At 40.5% G+C, this 20,904-nt stretch overlaps 1 protein-coding gene across 2 annotated transcripts in view; it reads right to left on the bottom strand.

The window, feature by feature from the left end:
- Positions 1-287: 287 nt before the first annotated feature.
- Positions 288-20,904, bottom strand: part of MAP3K20 (mitogen-activated protein kinase kinase kinase 20) — a 171,157-nt gene continuing 150,540 nt past the window's right edge. For both annotated transcript variants that reach the window (XM_012781959.2, XM_012781957.2), the window contains exons 17-20: positions 12,098-12,214; positions 10,092-10,166; positions 7,243-7,393; positions 288-2,103 (exon numbers count right to left, since the gene is read on the bottom strand). In XM_012781959.2, the coding sequence (XP_012637413.2) occupies positions 1,406-2,103; positions 7,243-7,393; positions 10,092-10,166; positions 12,098-12,214 (1,041 nt within the window). In that variant the 3' untranslated portion in view covers positions 288-1,405. The remainder of the gene's footprint in view (positions 2,104-7,242; positions 7,394-10,091; positions 10,167-12,097; positions 12,215-20,904) is intronic.

Below are 20,904 nucleotides of genomic sequence, written 5' to 3'. Positions count from 1 at the left end.
GGCTCTAACAAGGATGTTGGTAATTTTAAATTTCTCTGGCTGTTAGCTTGTGACGTTACTGTCTTGCTCTGTGTCTGTTTTCTTTTAGATTTTAGATTTCTGACATCCCCAGAGGAATTTATGGACCGTTGTTTTTCCCTCTTTGCTCCTTCTTTGGTAAAACGTAGAATACAATATTCAAAAGCAGTCCCTGGGAGATTAGGGAGGAAAACAACCACAAATCTAGGCAATTTAGATTGTTGGTTTCAGATGAATCTTAATGAATGTGATATGCATCATAATCAACATTAAATTCAATAACCTTTTTTATTGCCTAAAAATGACAAGCCAAATCAGTTCAACTCTGACCATGATACAACCACAAATATTTTACTAAAATAAATACTAACCAGAAGGGTTAAGACCAGGTTAAGATGAGGGAAGCACTTGCCTTGGGCACAAAATTTGGGGGCATCAAACCCTCCCAAACTCAGTAATCAGATAAATGATATTTTAATATTTTAAAAAAGAAAAAACTAATATAAAACATTCATGAAGAACAAAATATCAAAAATTTATATTATTTATTTATTATTTAATTTTAATAGGGAGGGGGTCCAGGCTCATCTCAAGCTCCTGGCATGAGCCACTGAGCCTGGCCTCAAAATTTTAAATAAAGACAGGATTGGTAACAGTGTCTTTCTGAGCTCTATTGGAGCCTTAGACAAAAGGAAAAATCAGTATTACTGATACTTCTTTACCTAGAATTTGATTTTTTTTTTTTTTTTTTTTTTTGTGGACCTCACTTGCCTTACCCCAGTCCTGGCCCTGCTAACATCAGTGAGAACATCAGTGGTTAGGTAAAAAGATAACATAACCCCTCCTCTAAAAAGGTTAACTCAGGCTGGGCACAGTAGCTCATGCCTGTAATCCCAGTGCTTTGGGAGGCCAAGCCAGGAGGATCACTTGAGACTAGTCAGGGCAACACAGTGAGACCCCATCTCTAAAAAATAATAAATAAAAAGAATTGTCCAGGTTTGGTGGCACATGCCAGGTTTGGAGGCTAAGGCAGGAGGATCACTTGAGTCTAGGAGCTTGAGATTGCAGGGAGCTATGATTGTGCCATTGCACTCGAGCTTGGGAGACAAAGTGAGACTCTGTCTCTAGAAAATAAAAGTTTCTAGAGAAAAGTTTCTAGAAAAGAAAAATATGTGTAGTTATTTTCAAGTTTAGTTACTGTCACTGGACAATCAACATCTATCATTTTGGCACTGGTTTGGCTGTAGTCTCAATTATAAGGTATTTCCCAACAACCCAAAAAACAGAGGAATTGTCTTTTTGTTAATTCCATCTAAAGATATCATATTATCAAAATGTATTATATTAAAAAAAACCCTGCCTAGAAAATTGCATCTAGTTAAATTCATCAAAAGTTTCTCCATCCACGGTGGCTCCCTCTGGCTCTCTCTTTGGTAGTCTTGGTAGGGGGGGGCCTGTGGGGCTTCTTCCGGTATTCCACTTTTGTCCAGCCCCCTTCGCTCACTTTGCTCTCTTCCTCACCGGCCCTTGAGTCAGTCTCAGCGTGCAAAGGCATCCCTGGAATGGTCCTGGGTTGGTTGCGGTCATTTGGGCTTCTCTTGAAGTCAGGTGACTGGTGAGTATTGAGTGCAGACTGAGGAACCCTGTAGAACTTTCCGGAATATCTCTCTCTTGAAGGATTGGAATGCTGACTTTTCCCACTGTATCTCCCTCGAGGAGAAGAATTGAGGGACACACTCCCACGACCGTATTTGTTCTTGCTCCTATCTGAGTATCGACCCCTCTCTGAAGAGCTGTCATTATTAAGACTGGAAAAGCCACTGTCCCTGGAGTTGAGATGCAGAGAAGTTAAGTTTTTGGTCAGTCCGTACTGAGTAGGAGAGGAGCTTCTGGACTGGTTAATAGGTGTAATCTGTTGGAACTTAACGGGCGCCTGGCTCCGCCTCACAGCAGCAGCATAGGAATCCTGGTCGAAGTATGGGAAGAATGGTGACCCCAGTATTGGATTGCTCTGGGAACGCTGGAGAGAAGTGTTGGATGCGATCTGCCGCAGCCGCAGAGTGTCTAACCACTGGCAGTCAGCACCTGCAGAAGAAATGGAAATGAGCATCTTTTATGCCACACTAAGGCTGCATGCCTCATTCATAAGCCTGTCTTGGGATAATTCAAGTCTGTTTGGGATGCTCTAAGCTTTACCATTCATAGAAATTCTATGCTAGGTATAAGGACGTTTCCTTTATTACTACAAATAATTCTTTAAAATTAAGGGCATCTACACTTACTGAATATATGCTATATGTCTGGCATTGTTCCATGGGCTTTACTTACATTATCTCATTTAATCTTCTCAATAATCTTTTTTTTTTTGAGACAGAGTCTCACTTTGTTGCCCAGGCTAGAGTGAGTGCCATGGCGTCAGCCTAGCTCACAGCAACCTCAAATCCTGGGCTCAAGCAATCCTCCTGCCTCAGCCTCCCGTGTAGCTGGGACTACAGGCATGCGCCACCATGCTCGGCTAATTTTTTCTATATATATTAGTTGGCCAATTAATTTCTTTCTATTTATAGTAGAGACGGGGGTCTCGCTCTTGCTCAGGCTGGTTTCGAACTCCTGATCTCGAGCAGTCCGCCTGCCTTGGCCTCCCGGAGTGCTAGGATTACAGGCGTGAGCCACCTCGCCTGGCCTTCAATAATCTTTTTAGGTAAATGTCAACAGTCTTATTCTATAAATGAGGAAGCTTAGGAGGTCAAATAAGGTGCCCAGGGTCCCTCAGTCAGTAATCCCAGCCAGGTCCTTATATATCTAAGTCCCATCTTCTTCCTACTTAGTTGTGTTGTCATTTCTAGAAATTACTGTTAAGTATGTTCAGGTGGCTGTGGCATGTTTGATAAACAAAAGACTTTTTGCCAACCAGCATTATTTTTATTTTTATTTTTTTTGAGGCAGGGTCTCACTCTGTCACCCAGGGTTAGGGTGTGCTGGTGTCATCATAGCTCACAGTGCTCCTCAAACTCCTGGGCTCAAGGGTTCCTCCTGTTTCAGCCACCTGAGTACCTGGGACTACAGGCATGCGCCACCACACCTGGCTAATTTTTCTAATTTTTGTAGAGATGGGGTCTCGCTCTTGCTCAAGCTAGTCTCGAACTCCTGGCCTCAAGCAATCCTCCTGCCATGGCCTCCCAAAGTGCTAGGATTATAGGTGTGAGCCACCTCGCCTGGCCCCGAACTAGCACTTTTAAAGCCTTAAGAACCCTCAATACAGATATAAGAAACACGGTTCTGAAGGTTGAGACAGCCAGAGATTTTGGGGAAGAAAAATAGCTCATGTCTCCAAAGGAAAGATTCCTGAGACTCAGGAATAGGACATGTTTTCAGCATAAAAAATGAAGCTGCACAGCAAATAGACGTTAAGGTAAAAGAAAATGGTTAATTAACAAGGACCATTTAGTAAGCTATATTTCAGTGAATAAGCAAGTCCCTGGGATCTTTTCTGTTTCCCCAGGGCCTAAACTATGCTGCCCACATTCCGGAGTTCCTGGGTGGCCATCCCTGCCACAGCACCCTCAGCCACCCTGGCCCTGCCTGTGCAGAGGGAGCTTCTGGGGGGAGCAGAGCATGCTCACTTCTCTGCCTCTGTCTGCCTGGGCACAGGGGACCCACACCCCTGAGGTGAGAGACTCTTCTAGACACAGGTGGCTCCTGCATCCAGACACGCTTCACAGGCTTCAATCAACCACAGTGCCTTCTTTGTCATTTGTTGTGTGCATGTGTGTATTTTATTGTGGCACAAAACACATTCTATTTACCATCTTAACCATTTATAAGTGTGCAGTTCAGTAGCGTGAGGTATTTTCACATAGTTGCACAACAGGTCTCTGTGATAGTTCCATCTCGCAACACTGGAGCTCTGCACCCACAAAATACTACTCCTCCTCCCCCACCCCTTGGTAACCGCCTTTCTATTTACTTTCTTTATTTTGACTACTTTAGAGACTTCACATGAGCAGAATCAGACAGAATCACAGTGCTTTTCTTTCTTTAATCCTGACTTCTCTGGAATGTGAGCTTCCACCACAGCCCTGATTGCGTTCGGTGCCCAACCCCCTCCACGTAGACCTGTGGGTCGGGGGAGCTGACTGCGTTCTGGCTCTAGGGACAGGCTTTGGTCAGCCCAAGGCAGATGTGCGGATGCCATGACTGGGAATGGACACGTTGCTCAAAACAGAATTGGTAAGGGGTGGTCTGCTGGGGGGTTCTAGGAAAGTTTTTCTTAGTCCTAAACATGAGAACCAGGAGGGACCTGACCCTATCTCCTCTGGGTGTTGCCATGTCTCTGTGTGATGACTGTGAACCTGAGAGGAACTAGGCAAGGGCAAAGGCAACGTACTGAGCATGGCACAGTGGAAAGAAGGAAAGGTCCATTCTTCACCGTTAATATGGTGCTGGCTTATCTTACTGCACCTGGAGCCTGCCCTACCTCTGGACTTCTTGTTATCAAGGGTAATAAATTTTACTACAGTTTAAACCAGTGGTTTAAGGACTTTAGAGTACCTCTGGATCACCTGGAGGGCTTAAAATGCACACTGCTGGTCCTACCCTCAGAGTTTCTGATTCAGTAGGTCCAGGATTGGGCCTGAGAATTTGCATTTCTAACAAGTTCACAGGTGATCTTGCTGCTGCTGGTCCTGGGGCTACACTTTGAAAACCAATTTAGTAAGCCAATGGAAACTGGGTTTTCTGCTACCTGCAGCTGAAAGATAGATCTTCACTGGTCCCGGTGGAATCCTCTGAGTCTTCACATCACATTGGCAAAAAGAATACAAGGAAGGAGGAAGGGAAGCAAACTAGATAAAACTGGAGTAAGCCAAAGAGAGGTCAGCCCTGTAGCCTCTCCCGTTATTACTGATATCATAATCAGAGAGAAGAAGTTTACCCAGAGCAATTCCAGTAGGGGATAGGTAGAGATTAGAGACAGAGGATAACTGTCTCCTAAAAGTTTTAAGAGAAGTAGAGGACACCTATGAGATGTCTGTCCATTGCCTTCTTTTGGGACTGTCACCACTTTGCCTCTGCCCACATGGTTACCGTATGCCACAGGGCCTGTCCTCACCACCCACCCCATCCACCACCCCCCTCCCCACCTGCGGATGCAGTTAATTGATCTGTGGAAGAGTGCTGAAAAGAACAGCTCTATAATAAGTTTTACCCCAGGGAATCTAGAATTGGGACTAATAAAGTATCTATTTGGTGACTCGTAACATAGTAGGATTTAAACTATATAAAAAAAAGGCCGGGCGCGGTGGCTCACACCTGTAATCCTAGCTCTCTGGGAGGCCGAGGCGGGCGGATTGCTCGAGGTCAGGAGTTCGAAACCAGCCTGAGCAAGAGTGAGACCCTGTCTCTACTATAAATAGAAAGAAATTAATTGGCCAACTAATATATATAGAAAAAATTAGCTGGGCATGGTGGCGCATGCCTGTAGTCCCAGCTACTTGGGAGGCTGAGGCAGAAGGATTGCTTGAGCCCAGGAGTTTGAGGTTGCTGTGAGCTAGGCTGACGCCACGGCACTCACTCTAGCCTAGGCAACAAAGCGAGACTCTGTCTCAAAAAAAAAAAAAAAATGGATTTGAAGCTATTGGCAGGCATTTTGTGTAATATGGGTAGGGACATAGAAAACCAGCTTTTTTTTTTTTTTTGTAAGCTACCAAATTCAGACTCAGAAAACCAGCTTTTAACAGGAGAGAAAAATACAGTAGGAATGCAGAGAGGAGACCCCACACCCCCAGATTCCACAGGGGTGTTGTAGAAATCAAATAGGATCATGGCTATGAAAGCCCTACAGATATAAAATGTGCCCCACAAACATTAGTTATTACAGCAAGAAGTCCTTAAAGGTACGAAAGTAGGCATGCAAGGCAAGACTGTTGAATTGACAAATAAAAGAACTTAGAACTGGAGTACCTTCTGAGATAATCAACACCTATCGTACAGGTTAGTCATGTGTAGAAATAGCGTACCCCAAAAGATGTTTGACAATGTGTTTTGGTGCTCAGAATGTCTTCTCGTGATTATTTGTGAAAGAACAACCAAATCAACTGTGTTGACAAAGGTTTACAGGTTCAGCGTGCTATCAAAGAATTTGTTAGTAGGTTTTGAGTATTGTCCAGGATTTTGGGCACCCTGGCTTGTGGACCTTTAAAAATGCCTGGTTGGCTTGGTAGATCAGTACTTTCAGTGGAGGAGATATGAGCTGGGCTCTCAGAACTCTGTTATGAGCTACGCACTCATGCCTCAGCAAGACCAGCCATGAGGGTCAGCTCGTTGGAGCCCCTTGCTTTGATTCCATGCCCACCAAAGAACCTTTGATATGGCTTCCTAGGTGTATTTTCCTCTTGGGGGAAAAATGCACTGATCAGAAAACATGTATCTGGTTTGTTTGGTGGGTACATTTCGCATGGGAAAGAGTGAACTTCATGGGGCTTTATCTACCTCCCATGTGTTTGTTGGCTTATTGCAGTCCCGCAGAGCCTAACTCTGAGTTGTATTAGAGTTTCTGCACCTACAAAGCTAAGGGTCAGAACCTCTCTCCTGAATCCACCAAATAATGACCCATTTTCCAGCAAGTCAACTGACCTTCCTCTATGTTACTCTAAATTGTTTCTTTATATCATCTGTAGTTACTTTCACCACTATCTGTCATATGCATCTCACGTTTTCTGTTTCTCTATCCTCTCTTCCTTCTCTTATCCTTATTTCCCTCCCTTCCTCCTTCCTTTCTTCCTTTCCCAATCATTCCCATGCTTGATGTATCAATGGTGTTCAGGACTCAAAAAGCTGTCCCAGTGATAGCAGTGGCTTTGCAGGAATGTTTGCTAGACATAGAAGATCCCTATCTTTATCTACAAGCATACTTTTGGAAACCAAATATATGTGTATATATACATACATGTGTATTTTATTAACCAATGCAATACAATCATTAATTTTCATCTTTTACCATAGTTATCCATATTTAAATTTATTATAATATGCTCATATTTATAAATCCATAAATACTATTCTCCATATAATCTGTTTATAAAACCAATACTGTAAAATTGCAAGAAGGAAGTATTATATTAGAAATCTATGTCTATCCACAGACCAGCACTTATCTCTGGTATGAGAATTTCAGAATTAAGTTTTTGGAATCTAGCACACATCTAATGTTGAACACTAACTTACTTGAGTCAGACCTGCTTCCAGGGTTGCCTTCTGAGTTGGGGAATACTGTCTGAATGGCAAGTTGGACTGCTTTCACCTCATCCTGAGGTTTTGTTTGACTCCACTGAACGGAATGGATATGTTTAGTGCTTTTTGGAGTTCTAACATCACTCTGGTAAAAAAAAGTAAAGAAAAGAAAAGAAAAAGAAACACATGACCAAACAGACCCACATATATAAAATGGGAAGAAAAGACACTCAGGTTTTTATTATATCACTTGAATTTCACTCGTTAGAGCAACATCATAATGCATTAGGTAAAATGTTCCAAACAGTTGGCCTAAATATGCTAATTTGACTAAAATTTTAACCACTTTATTCCTTAATGGGTTATAGCATCTTGTACCTTAATGTATCATAACATATATTCCTTTCTAGATTATAGTAGCTAAAAATATGTTTGTCTTCTCCCAGAATCTATTAATATTTGGTAAATCTCAACTTACCTCTTTGTTTAGTAAGAAATAAAAAATAATCTTTTCTGTCTATAATACTTGAAAACAGATACTGTGTTTGTTAAATGAAAATCTGACCACCATGTGGCCCAAGACACCTCTGATCACGAGGGTGACTGACTGGGTGAATGTGGGCAGCGTGGAGCGACAGATCACTTGTGTGAGGAACAGACACAAAAGTGAGATGGGATCAAGAGTTAAGAAATAAGGATCAGGAAGAGGTGAGGACACACCGCCTTGTTGTCCTGAAATCTCCCTCCTCGCCAGGTGCCACAAATCAGTATCGATCAAAGAATCTCCAGGATTCAATATGGTTATGAGAATATTTTTTAAAACTCTAAAGTGAAAACTCCAGAAACAAGCAGCATGTCATCATAGAGTCCAAATAGGAGGAGGAGAGAGGAAGGGGAGAGAGAAAAAAGAATTGGGTGTGGTGTGTCTCCAGCACTATCTAAGGCAGGCAGAGTTGAAAACTGGCTGTTTTAACTTCTCAGTTACAGAAAAAGAAGACTTTCCCTGGGCAGTGAGGACCAACTAACAGGCTTTCAGAATAGTCTAGATTCCAAGTTCCCCAAGACTAAACAACCTCTTTTGTTTAGGTTTTGTGCCCTACAATTGACACTTTGACAATTAATGTGACTTCTCAGGTGCCTCATCCCTGACAAGCTGTGTGCCCTGGCAGGTGAGGACAGAGAACTGCTGTGACACTCATTCGATTCCAGGCTGGGTAAGTGGACTAGCCAGGATTCGGGTTTCTAATACCGAAAGCCAAACCCTGGCAGCTCAGGAAACCACCACAATGTCCATCATGAAGTCCAACTCGAGGTACTGCAGCCACTGAGAGGCTAACAGGGTAGCCAGGGAAGGGCGGAAAGTATTTTTATAGTCCGAAGACATGGGTGTGACTCCACTTACTCTGTCAATGCATGTCCCGAACCTCGGGACTTCCTTTCATCTCTCTCAGCCTGTTTTCCCTATCTGCGAAATGAAGATAATAATACCTATCTCACAGAATTTACATGAGGTTAGTGAGATAAAACATGTATAGGCACCTCTTACAGTGCCTGGTTCATGGTAAATCCTTAATAAATGCCTCTTGAATGAATGATTGAATGAATGAATGAAATGCATGTCTGTTGATGGTGTTCGCATACTAATATCTTCACCTGTGCCAAGAACTGTGCTATAACTGCACCCCTCCCCTGGCTCCCCACAGGGTCTATCTACCTTGTTAGGTGTATGTCCCACAAGCCATGAAGATCTTATTGATTTTTAAAAGATTATTAGTACTAAATATAGTCATTGAACACAGATTATTAAAATATATTTACAGAGAGATCATTCTCTAACACTTAGTGTGAGTGTTAAATTATGGTAAAAAATATATAGCATGAAATATATACCCTTTCAACAAACTTTAAGTGTACAATATTGTTAACTATGGGCACATTACTGTACGGAAGAATGATTTTGATTTTTACAACATAATTAGGTTCTTTCTCTCTCTGACTTAAAATGCCCCATTGACTTCCCATTGTGCTTATAGTACATCCAAATCCCTTTCTGTGGCCCTATGATCTTTTGTCTTTGTACTCTGTGCCTTGGGCACGCGGCCTTGCTATTCCTCTGCTCTTCCCTGCTGTCTCCTCCTTGGAGAAGAGGTCTTCCCTGACCACGGCATCTCATGCCCCAAGTCACGCTATTTTGTGTTTACCACCCATCACTCTCAGGTATTTTTTTTATTTATTACTTATTTACTATCTATCTTCCCCCAACCACAATATAAGCCCCAAGAGAGTATAGACCTAGTCTAGCCTCATTGCAGAACAGTACTTGCCAGCAGGTAGCATTAGATGTATGAATTTTAATATTAATAGCACATTTTTCAAAAGTATAATTTTTTTCTATTTTTTCAAAGAAAAAATATATAAAATCTGTTCATTTCTTTTTGGTAATAGACCCCCCTTGAGGTGGTAATGGGGGTTGTGCTTTTGAAGAATCATTCATCTACCCTCACCCCTAAACTCTAAGAGCCAGGAAGGCAAAGACCTGTTTTAGTTACTTTTGGGTACCCCCAGTACCTCACATGTTATATGGTATATAGAAGGTGCTCAATCACCAACTACTGAATGAATGATGAAGTACTACCCTTCTCTCTCTTTAGGTAAGTTTATTCTGTTGTCTTTCCTTCCCAACACTTTGTTAGAGAAATTATATTGCTCTTCCCATATTCATACTGGTTAAATAATTTCTCTCCCAATAAATCACAATAAATTACAAGCATGCTGAAGGAACAGTTAGTTCCCTATTCAATAACTGTTGGTGAATCCACCAGCCTTGCTCCCCAAGAGCTTACCTCATAGGTGACAGTGCACTCCACAGTCTGATTTTCCACTATTCCTACAATCCACTTCTCCATTACAAATGGTGGCTGAAAAACAAAAGTTAGGATGCTGTAGTATCATAAAACAGCCTGCTCTGCTATAGTATGTGTCTTTGAGGCCAACAGAGCCACACACAATTGGCAAAATGGGGGCATAGTATCAGATTATCTTGAAAGCTTTATTGGTTCACATGTGATTACTCACAACATCCTAGTATTTTGGGTTTTGTTTTTCACAGGACATCCTTTTGTGTATTCATCAACAGCTAGTCTTGGTCTGCCACAATTTTCTCTTTTTTTGATAAGAGCATTGCTATCACTCAATCCTATCATTAGGTCATTAATTCATGCTAAAGTTTGAAGCATCAACAGAAAGCTTTCTCACAATTAAGAGAAAGCCATAACAATATAAGAAGACCCAGAAGTGCCTTCCTTGAGTGCAAGCAGTGGCTGGTTTAGTGGCTTCAACAATTACTCTGCTTCCTACTATCTCAGGCTATCTGGCAAAGCTGCACATATGAATGAAGAAACTGTGGCAATATTTTCCCATTGTATTAAAACAAAGGATGAGTAAAGAAGCCTAGATCTTGGTTCCTATTTTAATTTGCAGGAAAACAGTCTCTTTTAATAAGTGAGCTGCACTCTCCTCCCATCCCTCTTTCACTGCAGGTTTAAGGCTGCAAAGGAGTGAGCTGAGTACAAGATAATGTGGTAGAGATTTAGCTGTGCTAGTTCTTTTGTTTCTGTTGCTGTTAACAAGTGCTATAAATTTTGAATGGTCTGCTCCAGCCTTATTTTCCCTATAAGCTCTGTTAATTAATGTTGGTCTGTGATTTTGTGTATATGGCATTGTAGCAAAAACACCTGCATTCAGTTTTCCAACTCCATGTCACAGGTGGGGAAGAAAGAAAGAATCTTTCTAGTCTTCAAGACATCAAAACATATATAATATGTCCCAACAAAATAGGAAAAAGTTAAAACCAAATCATAACCTTTCCAGATAAATAATGCCATTGAAATAACTCCCAGTTGCACAGAGGCATCCAACAATGAATATCAAATCAATCTACTTGATGAATCTACTTGTAAATTAAAAGGACTTGGGTATTTAGCAATCTTATGTCTATGAAGAGAACACATTTACAAGTCTAATGCATGGCTTTGAAGAATCATTTTTTTATTTCCCTACTTGTGTTTGTACCCTGGTTCTTACTTGCTACAAGCCTCACTTTCTTCACTGAAACCAAATGCACAGTTAAGAGTGAGCTAGAGTTAATGGTTTATGTGAGGTTAGGAAGATGGTCCTATTGACATCATGGTTATTTGCCTGAAGTTGTTGACCTTCTACAACTGAAGTCTCATATGTATTTTTTCAGTATGATTGGGCCAGAATTGAATTTTTTCCATTTTGAAGAGCAAGCTAAGCATTTTTATAAGTCTGTCTTTAGCATTTTCATGGGCATGTTTCTGTCTTGACCTAAGTGTAGTAACATGCTCTCTGGCCACCTCAGGAATTCATAGGTGTGAACTTAAGAGGGCCATTAAGATGTCAATGTGTGCCTCATCAATACCCTCATCTACGTCCTTCAAGAAATTGAACTCAACCAAGAAAGTCTTCCTCCTCACAAGTTTCCAGGTTTAAAAAGGACTCAAAATCCAAAGTAAATATTTTCATTGTTAGCATTTTCTCTCCTTTAATCAATGACAAACTAAGCAGGAAGAAAGGTGGAAGAAAAATTTAAAAAAATTAAACGATACGTTTTTGCAGTGCTTTTTAGTTCACACAGCATAAGTGGAATTTTAACAAAAACCTATTATGATCTCAATCTGCTAAATAAAATGTGCCTTTCAACAGCCAGCTTGAGGCTGAGCTGATGTGAGCATCGACAAGCACAAAAGCACACTGCTGGGGTATTTTAATGTCTTTGTTTGATATCTGTGAATTCAAAAAAGCTTTTAAGCTGTAAATAGAACCCTACCTTTGTCATCTTTAAAGTCTCTGCATCAGGTAGGTTTGTGTTGAATGTCACATCTTTTATGTAGGTTATTGCAATTTCATCCCCATCCATCTCCATATACATTTTCCACTTACAATCCTGGAATTAAAAGCAAAATTATAGAATCTGAGAAAGTGAAACAAATTTTTTTTAGTCTCAATGTTTTATAACACATAAAATATTCTAAATGAATTATTATTGGAGTGGGTTTTTTTTCCTTTTTCAATAAAAGGACATGAAATTAGATCCCTTTGTATATCTAAGTAACCCCCTGTTGGGGGAGCCTTGAGACATAATTTATCAGTTTGAGTGTTCTGTTAGAGAAGATGCAAACACAAAATCCTAAAGGGGCCAGCCAGATAATAAAAAAAGTAAAGCCAGGCAGTTTCATTATAGAGCCTTAAGTTGTAACCTTTCAAAATAGACCCATTTAATTAACATATTCAACCTTATAGGAATATTTTCTCACTGCTACAAAGAAATGTGGTCTTTCTACCTTTTCTGAAATGTAAGGCCCTCTTGATCTACCTTTCATTTTCCCAGATTGTTAACAATATGGGTTCAAGAAATGCTCAATTTCCTCCTAACAGGAAGGAAAACAACAATACAAACACGATGATGATGGTAATTGACAATTAGGGAGTTATGGGGAGGGCAGGGGACACTGGGGAACTAAAGAGGAGTTGCCCTAAAAGCACAGCCACTACTCAGCTTCTGTTGATCATTCCCATGTGGATATATGAGCTTAGTTGTGCTAAGTCCTTTAATGTTTCAGGATAAGCTGTGAATCTGAATTCTTATGGGAAACCACTTGACTTTTAAATGATGGCATGTTAATTTTTTAAATCAAATCATCATATAATGAAAAAGTGCTCTGCATGATTAGTTACTAGGAGAATGTGAATTATAACCATGATGAGACACCACTATACACTCACCAGAATGGCTAAGACTGATAACATCAAATGTTGGCCAGGATTTGGAGCTACTGGAACTCTTATACATTGTTGGTATGAGTGTAAAGGGTACGCTTGCTTTAGAAACAATTTTGTCAATTTATATAAAACTAAACATACTCCTATTCTATGACCCAGAAATTCTAATTCTAGGTATTTACCCAAGAGAAATGAAAAAAGGCTTTTCCAGGTATATTCTTAGCAGCTTTATCATAATAGCCAAAAAACTGGAAACAAGCTAAGTGTCCATTAAAGTAGAATGGATAAATTGTGATATATTCATAGAATGGAGTCTTACTTAAGAACAAATTACTGATGCATGCAACAACATGGATAAATCTCAAAAACATTAATAGGAGTGAAAGAAGTATTACACAAAAAAAAGAACATACGAACAATTCCATTTACATGACATTTTAGAACAGACAAAACTAATCTATAGTAGAAAAAATTCAGAAGAGTAGTTACTTCTGCAGATGGGGACTGACTGAGAAGGGGTATGAGGGGTATGCATTTTTACTTGAATTCCAGCATACTGAAGCATTTAAGAGGAATTGTACTGATGTCTGCAGATTACTTTGAAATGCATCAAAATATAAGGCCAATGGATGGCTAGAGGGACAGACAGACAGATAGATATGTGATAAGGCAAGTTTAGCACCATGTTAATGCTTGAATCTAGGGAGTGGTTATATGAGAGTTTGCCGTAAAATTCTTCCAACTTTGCTGTATGAAGATTTTAATAATATAACAAAAATGTTGGGAGATAAAAACAGTGTATACAATTCAAAGGAAAAATAAACCCAGGTTTTTGTACTAAATTTGATTTCTAGACCATAAACTCACATTCTTTCTTATGTTTTTTTGAAGAATCAACGATTAAGATTCTGGAGAGATTAGGGCTATGTACCTAGCACCTGACATGCTGAAACTGGAAAATGTTCCCATGAGAGTGGACCTGGACTGTTTCCTGGAGCAAGCTCAGACATCGTTCTCATGGCAGGGCATCAACAAACAGGCCGTAGAAAACCTTTTGGCTTCAATGGGAAGCTTGGGCAGCCTGATGTTTGAGGAAAACCTCTGGGCAAAGTGCAGACCCGAGCAGGACAGTGTCTGAGGACAGGGACCCTCTTTGCCCGGTCACATGCACAAGGAGGAAAGCCAACTAGTGAAGGAGAAGGTCTAGTTAATAAAAGGAAAATCTAGCTCTTGGCCAACATAAGTCAAATTGTTCAGAATTGACAAATCTCTCAGTATTTCTTTGTTTTGGAGCCACTGCAACCCAGGCAACCTGGGCCCTGAGATAACTGGGCAGGATAATGACTGTTTGGTGTCATGATTGCTTTTCTCTGAAATGGTAAGTGCCTCCTCAAGGCAGTAGCTGGACTAAAAAGCCTTAGAAGAGATGAGTTTACTTAGTTCTGTTTCTTTTGCCGGTCAAGTTTGGGAATGAAACTAGTCAAAAGCACAGTCAGAGGCCCCCTAGCTGTGTGTAAAGCCAGGACTCCCTCTGTGTCACTCTCATTTCATAACCCCGGAGTTCCCCCATGACCCAGGCTCCAAAGCAGACTGACAGGAAGGAACTCACACTTACGGAGTGTTTGCTATACAGTGGGTGTGTTGCTGGGCTCTTACACTGTGCTATTTTGTTTGATATCCATAATAACCCTGAAAGTCAGGTCTATTTTCCCTTTAGATGAATAAGAAAAATGGGGCTCAGACAGGGTAAGGAACTTTCCTAGGATTTCATGTCCAGTAAGTGGTGCAGATGGGATTACAGCAGTCCAGGCTGCCTGAGTCCAAACTTGGAGGAGATACTAGTGGGGAAGGGCAGTCGGGAGAAGTGGCAGGAGGGACTCACTGGACAGTTTTGCTGAGCTCCATAAATGGGGCCAGACATTGACAACAGGCAGGAGGGAGAAGCACCAGAGAAGATTTTGCTACTACAACCGAAAAAGCAAGCCGCCACGGGTCCTTCCTGCAGTGACTGCTTCCCTGCCAACTTGAACAAACACTGATCCGTAGGGTTGCAGACCTTTTATTTTTTTTAATTTTCTTTTTCTCTTATCTGAAAAAAAGCCTTTTACCTGAACCATAAAAGAAGGTAGCAACAGAAGGAATAAAACTAGAGTCAAGGAAGTTATGAGAAAAGGGGGTGGGGGGCATTATCCATTTCATTAAAAAGTAGGTATAAAGCTTGTTATAAAGCTGGGTGAGAAAGAAAGAGAATATGCAACATTCACCTAAATCATTAACTTAATTTGCCAAGGCCCTAACATAACTCGTAGGTATTTTCAGGGCCTCTACAATGTCGTTATTGTCCAGTTTAGAAAAGTAATCCACAAATAAAGTAATGGAATTCCTTAAATTCTGTTCCATTTCTAATTAACCTAAGGCATCCTTAGCATTTTTAGTTTGTGAGTCATAGGTTGTCAATGAGGACTGTCCACAATTATCAGGATTTAAGCAACAGCTACTAAATTCCACAGAACACAACTGCAGTGCAGACACTGAGATGCTATGTAACAAGTTCTTAAACAATTGATCACTGAAAAGGTTTTCATAACAAATAAGATGAATTACGTCACCAATAACATCACTAAAAGTAACAAGTCCACACATTTATGAGCCTAATACAGAGTTTTACTTGCACAATTGCTACCTTTCTGGTATCTTGGCAGTGATGGGGACCAGGTAGTGATGGGGCCCGTGGACCTTGATTTTAAAGCCATTCACTACCCACAGAGGTGGCATACATCTGTAGTTCCAGCTACTTGGGAGGCTGAGGCAGGAGGATTGCTTGATCCCAGGAGTTTGAGGCTGAAGTGAGCTATGATGATGCCACTGCACTCTAGCCCAGGGCAATAGAATGAGACCCTATCTCCAAAAGAGGGGGGGGGTGAGACAGAGAGCAGGGGTGTTTCGATGGGCAGGAAGATATAAAGAGTGGTCTGGAATAGGCTGTGACCCACCTGAGCAGGTGGGTTGGCTCCCAGCATCTCACTTGGGCAGAGTCTGGGGGTGCAGAGGGCACTGAGTTACCCCGATACCAGTGAATGATCAGAGTTGAAAAAAAGATTCAGCTAAGTGGCAACATAACAATGACCAATTTTATAAAAACACAAATAGAAGAAGGAATAAATGTATATCTTCTTACATAGATGGATTACATAACAACAGTTCTGCCCTTCCCTTCTTCAGCAGATCCTGGTTTGGCCCTACTAATAGGACCCACCGGATGTCTGGAGGTGACAGTAAACGTGACTGACAGCCCCAAAGCCTTATCTTAGGTGGGGAAACCGAAGCACAGAGAGATGAGGTAATTTGACCAAGATCATGCAGGTAGTGATGCCAGGTGGAGTTCAGATTTGAACCCAGGCAGTCTGTTAGTGCTACAAAGAGCAGGTTTCCCCTTAGTCTTTTCTGAATCCTGAACTTTCCCTAGTTATAGGTTAATACAGTGCCGGGAAGTCTCACCTTCCAAAGTCAACATGAAAGGCAGAACCACAAATAATCTAAATTATTCTGTGAATTCCTTTGTAGGCTCCATGGCAGAGATTGCAATGCCATCTCTAGGAAGTCCAACATAGCCAATTTTCCCTCCACTGTTGAAAAAGATCATTGTTCAAAGTGCATATGGTGCCACTGAAATCACAAATACATTCCTCCAGCCCGCCATTAGGCTACCCACTGGCCTTGTGGGCTAGCTGTGACTGTCACTAATTAAACCAGGAACAACCAGCTCCTCTTTGCAGATGTAAACTCAGGAAGATAGGCCCTGACTACCATGGATTTTTATTTCATAACTAGATTCCTATCTAAGAGGATATTCTCACTGTTGGAATGTGTATTTTGATGAATATTTCCAGGGAGTGCTAATTACTCAATAGGAAAAAGGCACTGGCCGGACGAGCAGAGCTGGGCACCGAGAAGTGCTTTTGCTAGGGCTTTGAGTAGCGAAAAATAGTTACCCGAAACTTTCCACTAGCTAGAAAAATCAGCCTCTCTGTGCAAATCTACAAGAAACATATGGAATTTTGTTGGGGAGAGGGGAGTTTCTGCATTTGACACAAATGAAAACTATGACAATTCTGGTGGGTGCCTGGGATATGGATGTTTATACCTGGATAATTTTAGGAGCAAGTGTGTAGCTAATGGAGGGTGAGAAAGCATTCCATCTGAACTGCTTTAGGACTGCCAATTATGTGAAAAAATTTTCTGAATTAAGATTACTGGCCAAGTAAAACAGAAACTCTTACACTGTGAAGATAAAATCCTAAACAACACTTGGTTAATGCTAAATTAAGTTATGTCTTTGTGAGAAATCACTATTACATTTTTTGCAAGCTGTTTAAAATTCTTTAGAGTTCCAAGCTAGTTCAAATGATGCCAGACATAGACATCCCTTCTTCTTAAGGAAGAAAGGAAGGAAGTAAAAGGTGAGGGAAGAAAAAGAAATAATCAAGACAGCAGTAAAATTTCCAAATTAAAAAAAGATTAAAGGTAGCACACAAAAAATTAAACTTTAAAGTTCTGGGTAATTCAGAGACAATAATCTCTCTCTCTCTCTCTCTATATATATATATATATTTTTTTTTTTTCCCTATCAAAATTTAACTGCAAATATCAACACTATAGATAAATTAAAAAAAAAAAATCTAAGACCAAGATCATTTGGGACATTCCAGAAGGAAACAGACTCTGAAATTAGGCTTTCAGGCTTTTACAGATCACCTTTACCTAAAACTTACAGATATTTTTTTAAAATTTAATGTATTTTCTTATTGTGGAATAATTTGCATATAATAAAGGCACAAATTTTTAAGTGTACAGTTCAGTGAGCTTTCACAAATGTATATACCTGTGTAGCCACCAGAACAAGCAAGATATGTCCAGCACCCCAGAAGTTTCCCTCATGCCCTTTCCCAGGCAAGTCCCCTCCACAACCAGAGGTACCCACTGTTCTGATTTCTATCACCACGGATTAAACTTGGCTGTTCTGGAATATCACAAAATTGGAACTTTACATTATGTATATATATATATATATATATATCTGACATAGCATTTTTGAGACTTATCTATGTTATTTAATCCTCACAGCCCCACCCTGTTATAGATAGCACTGCCCCCATTTTGCAGATGAGGAGACTGAGGCTCAGAAAATGAGGAGATGCACTGCACAAGGTCATCTAGCTTCGTGGGACTGGAATCCAAGTCCCGGGCATGTCACGTCTAAGTTTAGAGAGGTTGGTTTTCAAATTCCCCATCCCATCCCTTCACCCTTCCCTTCCCCTCATGAAGGGAGAAAAAGTAAAATCATCCGAGAACGCTCAGCGTTTCAGCAAAAAGCCCCGTATTGAGGAAACAATTTAAAATATAAAATACAGAGGTCGGAATAAACTTTTCAAGATTCAAGGGAGGTAGAAAAAGCCAGCCTTATAGCAGGCACCTGACTGTTGTGAAATGTAAGAAGTAACGTGAGATGAAATAAAAATATGATAAAGATTTTGGTCATGCTGGTATTAAAAGTAGTAAGATGCTGACGCTTTAGGCTTCCGAAGGCGCCTTTCCACGCGTTGCTATTATCTAGCTCAGCTGCTGGAACCTGCGGTTTTAAAGGCAGGAGAGTGGAACATCCCGTGACAGCACCTGGGTTATTTATCATTAAGTATAACCCCGCTACACTATATTTTATTATGCTGCCTTTAAAAGGAAGATAATACAAGTATGGTTAATTTGCTTCTCTTCTTTATCTATACAGTGTCATGACCCTCCATGGCTTTGTCCCATGAGATTTGTTTTTCAACCAAAAAGAAATCCACAAGAAACTCTCCCTAAAAATTCCATTAATAACCTCTTTCAGAGCGTATAGGTTGCAGGGTCTGGAACTAAGAATGTTTTAATCTCTTCAGCAAAACAATGTCTCATAATGATGCACAGGACTATTGCTGTACTGATGAAGAATCATACATAATTCAGCACCTTTCACTTGGCACCACTGTGATATCCTCATTAGCCGTGGCTCACAGTGTCTGTCAGATGGTGTCCATGCGAACGCAGGCATTATATTGTCTTTGAGATGTGCAGCTGCTTCCATGACACTGCCAGTATATAAAAACATGACGCCAGTTTGTTTTATTTAGTGCTAAACCTTCCAGTTTGTAAAAACAAGGCTGACACAGAGCCTGACATGAGGCAGTGAAAATAATTAGCTCTCATTTTCTCAGCCTCCTATTTCCTTCTCCCTGCTGTGTTCTCTTTCCACTAAACCACCACATGTCAGTCGAAATGGGAGGCAATTAGTGGGCTCATTTCAGTCCCCACAACTGTGCTGAAAAGAAAGTATTTATGATGGCACAATGAACAGCTGAAAGATTAAATAACATTTGCCTTTTGAAAAGAAAATGACTTCTAGCTAAATGGGCAATTTTTGATTATTCTCAAACAAGCTTAGAGTAGTTGGTTTTTAAAATACAAGAAAGGAAAATGAGTCATTTTTAGGTGAAAGAATCAAATAAAACTTGACACAGTAATGCAAATAACTGATGTTTTATTGCAAAATATGTAAATGCGTTATACCCTTAACAATGGCTTGTGTCTAAGGTCAGGGCAGATTGGTGCCAAGTAGACACCAGTGGAGATAAGGTTGCTATATTGCCTTTTTTGGGGTTGTTATTCAAGTTATGTGTAAAAAAAAAAGGACTTTGGGGATGATGTTAAAATAAAGTGAGACAAATCAAGTGAGGCATACTTTCATATGATGCATGACACACTTGACTATCTAAAATGGTTCGGATGTTGGTTGACATGTTTGGAAAGGGCTTTTCTTTTCCTTTAACTGTATCTGAAATTGGAAGGTACTAGGTCTTCTTCTTGAAAAAGAAGAATAATAAGTCTTGGTATTGATTTTTGAATAATTAAGAATCTATTTTATCTCAGACTGAGTTTCTTAACCAATATAGAAGGTGCTCTGCTTACCTAAGTACTGTTTAACATTTTTTTTTTAATACTAGGACATTTGTTGCAAATAAACTTTTATCCAAGACCCTCAAAATATAGAAACAGCTGTTCTACCTACTAAGTTCTTCTCCTCCCACCCCAGGTTTAGGGGTGATGAGAAAAAATATAATTTCTGAAAAAAACACTGGCTTAGCTAGTAGGCACTGTTTACCAGTTGAGCTATTCTAAATACAAATTCTAATGTCTGGGATTGATATGGTTGTCATACATCCTTGATTTCCCAACATAGTGCTTTTAATTTTTTTCACTGAATCTGTCCCTTTTATAGTTGATTATTCTTTGTTTTTTTTTTTTTTTTTTTTTTTTTTGAGACAGAGTCTCACTTTGTTGCCCAGGCTAGAGTGAGTGGTGCCGTGGCATCAGCCTAGCTCACAGCAACATCAATCTCCTGGGCTCAAGCCATCCTACTGCCTCAGCCTCCCAAGTAGCTGGGACTACAGGAATGCACCACCATGCTCGGCTAACTTTTTCTATATATATTAGTTGGCCAATTAATTTCTTTCTATTTATAGGAGAGACGGGGTCTCACTCTTGCTCAGGCTGGTTTCGAACTCCTGACCTCAAGCAATCCGCCCGCCTTGGTCTCCCAGAGTGCTAGGATTACATGCGTGAGGCACCGCACCCAGCCTATAGTTGATTATTCTTAACACCTAATTTTTGGTTCAGAAAACACAAGCCACCGTGAATACTGAAGTGTTCTTGCTGCAGGACTTACAGTGATCCTCGGAGGCTTTTGAAAACTTGCTTCTAAAAGCAAAGACCTCCTCTATTACTCTCAACAGCTGTGCCTGTCATCACCGAGTCTTCAAT

Source organism: Microcebus murinus, chromosome 8, assembly GCF_040939455.1.
Source record: "Microcebus murinus isolate Inina chromosome 8, M.murinus_Inina_mat1.0, whole genome shotgun sequence".
Taxonomy (NCBI): domain Eukaryota; kingdom Metazoa; phylum Chordata; class Mammalia; order Primates; family Cheirogaleidae; genus Microcebus; species Microcebus murinus.
This window is presented reverse-complemented; position numbering and strand designations above follow the sequence as displayed.